Here is an 8,350-nt window from a genome sequence, read left to right on the forward strand (position 1 = left end):
GAGTGATATTATGTATTATTTTTAATGAATTGTTCATTACCTGGAGACTGTAACAAAAGGAGGTGACTGTGTTCTGAGTGGTGACTTCTGAGAGCTGCTTGGTATAGGACGAGCTACAACATGAATCTACCAGGTCACATTTGCATCTTAACTGGAGTTTTTCCTTGAACAATTTAGGTCAAGAGAGCAATTTACAATTCAAAGTAGAGTTAGTAAGAAAAAATCCTGTTTACGTTTTTACATTAAAAATTATATCCAGCCAGTTTAGAAAATAAAAAAAATATTGTTTAGTAGAGAGATTAGAATATAAAAATTATTTTTTATATATATATATATATATATATATATATATATATATATATATATATATATATAAGCTTCTTGTTTTAATGAATGGAAATGTAATAAATATTTCGAATTATTATGAGTACTTTATGATTCATTAGGTCATTAATTGGTTGTTACTCAAAATGAATGAATTATTATTATTTAATATTATTATTATTATTATTATTGTGTTAAATAATTAGATAATTATATTATTTATAATTATTTTCTATATATTTTTTCAATGTCATCTACTGTAGAGTGTAAACGGGTGCTTGTGACTCATCTAAATATTTTCTCTGTGTATTTGAACCATTACTATATTGTATTTGAACCATTACTGTGTTGTATTTGAACCATTACTGTGTTGTATTTGAACTGTTTGTACTGTGTTATATTTGAACCTTTACTGTATTGTACTTGAACCATTACGTGTTGAATTGAACCATTGAACCATTATTATGTTTACTTGACCCAGCTCTCTGTTACATAATGAACCATCACTACGTCACGTTTGAAGCCTTATTGTGTACATGTATACGAAGCATCAACAAAAGTTATACCAAATACTACAAATATTATCAAGAAAGAGAACTTAAGATCCACCTATTGTACCTTCCCATGTAAACAAATAATCAGCTGTTGATCCAATGGTCAATAAAGGAAGTGTACCAAAAGCTGGTCAACATCTTCTCAGTAGTGAATGTGGGCTTGTTCACTTGGGATCTTGGTTGCAGTTAGAAGAGAATCACTCGGTAAAAAGAGGATTATGTTCTTCTGGTATGTTTATTTGCTTCAGGTGGCAAAGTGGATGTGGTATCAGTTTTACTGGTTTCGCTCCGATTGTCTTTCGTTTATGTTTCTCTGATTGAGGGCGCAACCTTGGAATTCTGTTATTTTTTTTGCATATGATCATGGATTGTAGGAGTTTTTTTTTTTTTTTTTTTTTTTTTTTTTTTTTTTTTTTTTTTTTTTTTTTTTATAGGTGGGGGGGGTGGTATATATATATATATATATATATATATATATATATATATATTTATATATATATATATATTTGTCACTACCACCGGGTTGTGGTGATAGTGCTTGTCCCTCACAATTTAGGTAATTGATATTGGTGGTGGGGAGGGTTTGTTAGATGTATACACACCTGTTTGGTGTTTGGGTATCTTGTCTGAATTTATTTACATATTTCATTCATTGTTTATCGAGATTTAACCCTCAAACTTTCTCTCCTCCTTGCACCTTCTCATCCCAAAATGATTGTTCATAACCAACTTACAACCTCACTGGAATCTCTGTTAGATATTTAAAATTAATTATGTTTCAGTCATAGTACCTCACAGTTTCTTCATCTGATATGAGAGAGAGAGAGAGAGAGAGAGAGAGAGAGAGAGAGAGAGAGAGAGGAGAGAGGGAGAGAGAGAGAGAGAGAGAGAGAGAGAGAGAGAGAGAGAGAGAGAGAGAGAGAGAGAGAGAGAGAGAGAGAGAGAGAGAGAGAGAGAGAGAGAGAGAGAGAGAGAGAGAGAGAGAGAGAGAGAGAGAGAGAGAGAGAGAGAGAGAGGGAGAGAGAGAGAGAGAGAGAGAGAGAGAGAGAGAGAGAGAGAGAGAGAGAGAGAGAGAGAGAGAGAGAGAGAGAGAGAGAGAGAGAGAGAGAGAGAGAGAGAGAGAGAGAGAGAGAGAGAGAGAGAGAGAGAGAGAGAGAGAGAGAGGAGAGAGAGAGAGAGAGAGAGAGAGAGAGAAGAGAGAGAGAGAGAGAGAGAGAGAGAGAGAGAGAGAGGAGAGAGAGAGAGAGAGAGAGAGAGAGAGAGAGAGAGGAGAGACAACAGCATCCTAAAGGCCTTAAGCTGTTGAAGGCCGTAAAGCATATAAACAACAATCTTAACAGAGACACACAGCTTTACAAACATCCAGAGACAGAAAGAGAGAGAGAGAAAAAAAAAATACTTGTGGTACTCTGCAGTAAATGGGAATGCGAGTTCTAGGCTGAATACGTGAGCACAGGCTGTCGAGTACACTATACACTGACTTGTTTTCTCTGTCCCTGACACGAGAACTCCCTGGGGCCTGCTTTTGCATGTTCTATTCAATTGACCTTAAACAGATGACTCAACTATTTCCATGTGACGTAGACAACGTAACTGTGTGTGTGTGTGTGTGTGTGTGTGTGTGTGTGTGTGTGTGTGTGTGTGTGTGTGTGTGTGTGTGTGTGTGTGGTGGTGATAGTAGTAGCAGTAGTAGTAGTAGTAGTAGTAGTATGCTTAATACACTAACCTATCTTATGCTCATTACACAGACCTTTTATCTTATGCTCAATACACAACCCTTCTACCACATGCTCAATACACAGATATTTATCTTATGCTCAATATACAAACCTTCTACCTTATGCTCAATACACAGACCTTTATCTTTTGCTCAATACACAAACCTTCTACCTCATGCTCAATACACAGACCTTTATCTTATGCTCAATACACAAACCTTCTATCTTATGCTCATCACAAACCTTCTATCTTATGCTCAATGCACAAACCTTCTATCTTATGTCCAATACACAAACCTTCTATCTTATGCTCAATACACAAACCTTCTGCCTTATGCTCAATACACAAACCTTCTATCTTATGCTCAATACACAAACCTTCTATATTATGCTCAATACAAACCTTCTGCCTATGCTCAATACACAAACCTTCTATATTATGCTCAATACACAAACCTTCTATATTATGCTCAATACACAAACCTTCTATCTTATGCTCAATACACAAACCTTTCTATATTATGCTCAATACAAACCTTCTATCTTATGCTTAATAATAAACCTTCTATCTTATTCACCACACAAACCTTCTATATTATGCTCAATACACAAACCTTCTATATTATGCTCAATACACAACCTTCTAATCTTTATGCTTACTACACACAAACTCTATCTTATGTTCAATACACAAACCTCTGATCTTATGCTCAATACACAAACCTTCTATCTTATGCTCAATACACAAACCTTCTATATAAGCTCAATACACAAACCTTCTACCTTATGCTTAATACACAACCTCTTTATCTTATGCTCAATAATACACAAACCTTTCATATTATGCTCAATACACAAACTCTTCTACCTTATGCGCGCTCAATACACAAGCAAGTGATGGTTGAGGTGGTAAGTCGGTTCTCTCGTAACGTCGTCAAAAGTTGTTGTTTACCGTTTCCCATGGAAAAAAAAATGAGTTGAAATACTAATACACATATGTACAGGGGGGTATACCTGTTCATATGTACATTGATTTATATTCTTCGCGCCACACACACACACACACACACACACACACACACACACACACACATATATATATATATACACACACACACACATATATATATATACACACACACACACACACACATATTCTCACTAGTCTCCCGCAGGTAAAAATTAATTGTGACCAAAATATTGTTCCTGGACTTGAAAGTAGAAATATTTCTAATTTTTGCATCACTATTTTTCCTTTTAGCACTTCCGTCTGTTTTAATAATTGAAATTTATCTCACTTCTTGTGTTACTACCGAGTCCCTTTTATTATATTCGTATACGTCTTGTCCTCTAATCAAAAGCAAGATTTACACCAGAGATTCGGTCATGGTTTATGTATATTCCGCAGCAGCAGACCTTAGTGAGCAATATTTTATTCCAGACGGACATATGATTACCTAGCATTATGAGTAGTGGCTCTTCTCCCCGGTGATTGGTCATATAGAGCCGTCCCTTATAACATATCTTGGGTTAGGTTAGGTTAGGTTAAGTCTCAATAGGACTGCCAAACCCATTAAAAGTACGACACACTTAACCTACATCCTTAATCCTACTGTGTCCTCTCCTCCAACATTACTTCCCGGGCAACTAAGTGTGTGTGTGTGTGTGTATGTGTGTGTATGTGTGTGTATTGACCAATGTCAATGTGTGTGTTGTGTGTGTGTGTGTGTGTGTGTGTGTGTAATAATAACAATAATAATGATAAACGGTTTATTAATAGAGTTGCAGCCGGTGGCTGAAAATATACAGACTTACATTAGATTTAGACATAATGATATAATATGCATTGAATACATTTGTGTGTGTGTTTGAATGTTATAGCTAAAATTGCCCGTTCGATACAAATTATCCTTCAATAACGTTACACAATTTAAAAGTTCCATTCCCGGTGAGGTAATTTTGTCTTCTCTCTCTCTCCTTCTACATTACTCTAGATATATTCCTTCCTCTTTTCTCTCTCTACTTTCCTTCTCACTTCCTGTTCTCAACTCTTTTTCTTCCCATCACATTTCCTCCCTCTCCTACTCTCTTTCCTTCTCCCCTTTTCCTCTCTATCTCTTCTCTTCCTTCTTCCCCATATTCCCTGCTATCATCTCTCCTATTCCTCTCGACTCTCCTCCTTTATTCTCTTCATTATCTTTCTTGCCATCTCCTCCTCCTCCTCCTCCTCCCTCTTCTCCTCCTCCTCTTTGGTGGTTTTAGTATAATACCAAAGACTGTCTCCAAACTTCCACCCTCTCCCGTGATACTAGTCCTGGTACCCCCGTCATTAACCCCCTGGTACCCCCTGATTAACCTCCTGGTAACCCCTGATTCACCCCCACCCTCTACCCCTCCCCAACCCTCCACCTTCCTACCCCCCACCTCCTTCTCGCAGGCTGGCTGAAGCACGCAGAAAATTTGCCCAGAAAAATGTACAATTTTCTCTTGAGTTTAAGATAATTTTGGTAAGAATCTCCGCTATCTGAGTCCAAGTATTGTATTCTGGTATTTCACTGTTGGTTACGTCAGACTCAAGTATTTTAGAATTCAATGTTTATGATTTGGAAAAACTTTTGGTGCATCTTTTAAAGTTTTTGGCGACTGTTTTTTTTTTTTTAAGTTATTGTCGGTCTGTTTAAAATATTGGCGGGCAGTTCATGATATTGGCGATTTTAAAATTTTGTCGGGTTTTATTATATATTGGCGACCCTTGCGAAATATTGGCAGTTCGTTTAATTTATAAGTTGACTGTTTGTTTAAAATGTTGGCGTCTAATTTTTAATCTTGATCTGCTAATTGAAGTTATTGGCGGCTGGTTTGAAAATTTGACGATTGATTTGATAAATTACACTAGTTTAAAATATTGGCAGCTAGATTAATAACTTGGCAGTTTCTTTAATACATTGGCAGGTAGTTACTAAATTGACCTCGTTTAATAAATTGGCGGTTTGTTTAATAAATTGGAGGCTTCTTTAATAAATTGGAGGCTTGTTTAATAAATTAGAGGCTTGTTTAATAAATTGGCGGCTTGTTTAATCAATTGACGACTACTTTAATTTATTGGCTGTTAGATTAATACTATGGCGGTGGCTTTATAATATTGGCAATATGTTCCAAATATTGCGGATTCATTCAAAATATTGGCGAATTCTTATAATATATTCGCGGTTATCTTAAGCTATTGGCCGCTACGGTAGAATAGTCGCAACTCCTGTGAAATATTGGCGGGGCATTTATGATATTGGCGTGTAGTTTAAAACATTGGTGGTTCAATTGGAATACTGATGACAAATTTGATATATTAGCTGTTTAAAAAAAAGATGGCGGTTCGTATTCTGACAAGAGAAAAACATCATAAATGGAGTTAAAAATCATCATTTATTTTATACTTACTTGCCAAGCATTGAAGCCAGAGTTAACATATATTTCCCATCTAACTCCCTAAAAATAATGAATGAGTGATATTTCCCAAACAACTATTAAAACATTGAATGAGAAATATATACTAATAATATCTTTGTTTTTTTTTCGTTGTTTTTTTTTCCACCATTACACTGGCTGAACTCCGGCTGGAAAAAAAAATCACATATATCTCGAAAAATCTCTCAGTGAACTCTTTTATAACCTGAAAGTATAATCCTAAAATCCCTTTATGATGAAACGTAAAATTAATCCTGAAGGCTGGTGATATAACTGAGTGAGTTAATATTATATTAATACAACAATAAACAATTTGCTAAATACCTCCGTTCACTTTATGAATTTAGGTGATCGTTAAAGTTAATGGAGTAGTGGAAATTAATACTGAATTGTGTGTCTCCAATAGTAAATACCATGGTGTTATATCACTTGAGTAATGACCTGGGTCGAATATGATGAAAACTTATTGTAACACTTATATACAATTAACCCTTATGGACAGGAGAGTCTAAGGGGGAGGGAGTTGATGAATTAACCCTTATGGACAGGAGAGTCTAAGGGGGAGGGAGTTGATGAATTAACCCTAATGGACAGGAGAGTCTAAGGGGGAGGTAGTTGATGACAATAATAATCCCTCAATTAAGGTGTTTTTCTTAATAATTTTTCCCTTTGTGTTTATTTTTTTTTTTTTTTCAGTTTGGTATTAGAAATTGTCACAGTCAGTCTCATCTGTCTTGTTTTATTATGGTCGATTAATAAAGGTCATCACTAATACGTCTGTCTCGATTACCACCCATTTCATTATTTATAGTCACAGTTATGCAGTAAATGGCTGTCAATTACACGTGGGGCTTTTTGTAATGACCATTGGGAAAAGGAAGTCAGTGTACTGTGTTGAATTATTGTTTCGCACTTATACTGTGTACATTTTTCGATTTAAAGGAAATAACAAGAATATATTAAAAGTTTTCGTTAATCAATGACAACTATCAGTCTTATAGTAATTGTCAATGTTGTCAGTCGTTGTCAAAAGCTGTCACCTCGATAGCGCTTGTCGTTGTTGATATTTTTATTAACTTGCAGTAATATCCCAGCGAGGACTCAAGTCGACCTCCCTGACCTTCAACTTTATAGGAAATGTTATTTTCCTTCTGAGGGCTGTGTGCTTCCTTCTGAGGGCTGTGTGCTTCCTTCTGAGGGCTGTGTGTTTCCTTCTGAGGGCTGTGTGCTTCCTTCTGAGGGCTGTGTGCTTCCTTCTGAGGGCTGTGTGTTTCCTTCTGAGGGCTGTGTGCTTCCTTCTGAGGGCTGTGTGCTTCCTTCTGAGGGCTGTGTGGTTCCTTCTGAGGGCTGTGTGCTTCCTTCTGAGGGCTGTGTGCTTCCTTCTGAGGGCTGTGTGCTTCCTTCTGAGGGCTGTGTGCTTCCTTCTCTCATATATTAAAAAAATGGTCTTCAGGAAATAGTCACACTCCTCACGTGAATGCCTTACACAGTTACATAGTTATATAAAACACAAACAAACAAACACTATTTCCTTCTTTTTATAACAAAGCTAAAATAAAGCAGATATTCTACATATATACTTCAATATTCACTGTCATTTTCACATTTAAAGGAGATGTCGAGTACGTAAAACATCCTAACAATTGTGTAACTGTTCCACTTATCAGTAAAGAGTGACGAGGGTGCCTGTAAATTCAGTGGATCGATGGTTCTTGCAGGAGGGTGTGGAGGGGTGGAGGGTGTGAGGGCAGGAGTGGGCAGAGGGCAGGAGTGGGTGGAGGGTAGGAGGGGTGGGTGAGGGTAGGGAGTGGGGTGTAGGCAGGAGTGGGTGTGTGAGGGTAGTGAGTGGGTGTGTGAGGGTAGTGAGTGGGTGTGTGAGTTGTAGTCTAATTTTTACCTGTTTTAGGATCACAACACACTGGCTGTTTACCTCTGACGTCATTCCCTCTGACCTACCCCCCCACGGCTGTCTTAGTGACCTCTCCTGTGTGTACATTGACTCTATTGGTTATTTCCCAGTAGTGCTTTTAAGGAGTTACTGTGTGTGTGTGTGTGTGTGTGTGTGTGTGTGTGTGTGTGTGTGTGTGTGTGTGTGTGTGTGTCTGTTTGTATTGTGTGTGCTTGTGTGCTTTCATCTTATTTTTGTGTGTGTGTGGTAGCAAGGATGGTAAATGAGGCCAGAGTCATCTCACCAACTAAACTTGCCTCGGTTCCTGGCACAGCAATCACACTTTATTCTGTTGCCTAACCCTTGTATGCCATAAAAATGTGGAAGTTTCGCAGTTACCAGAA

The 8,350-nt window shown here is 37.2% G+C and overlaps 1 protein-coding gene across 1 annotated transcript; it reads right to left on the reverse strand.

Moving 5' to 3' along the window:
* Positions 1–7,074: 7,074 nt before the first annotated feature.
* LOC121878967 (neurofilament heavy polypeptide-like) lies at positions 7,075–8,000 on the reverse strand. Its single transcript, XM_042385418.1, has 2 exons — positions 7,956–8,000; positions 7,075–7,479 (listed from the first exon to the last, which is right to left on the reverse strand). Exons 1-2 carry the CDS (start codon positions 7,998–8,000, stop codon positions 7,075–7,077), a joined length of 450 nt encoding a protein of 149 aa, XP_042241352.1.
* Between the last annotated feature and the right edge of the window lie 350 nt (positions 8,001–8,350).

This window comes from Homarus americanus, unplaced genomic scaffold, assembly GCF_018991925.1.
Source record: "Homarus americanus isolate GMGI-L3 unplaced genomic scaffold, GMGI_Hamer_2.0 scaffold4060, whole genome shotgun sequence".
Classification (NCBI taxonomy): domain Eukaryota; kingdom Metazoa; phylum Arthropoda; class Malacostraca; order Decapoda; family Nephropidae; genus Homarus; species Homarus americanus.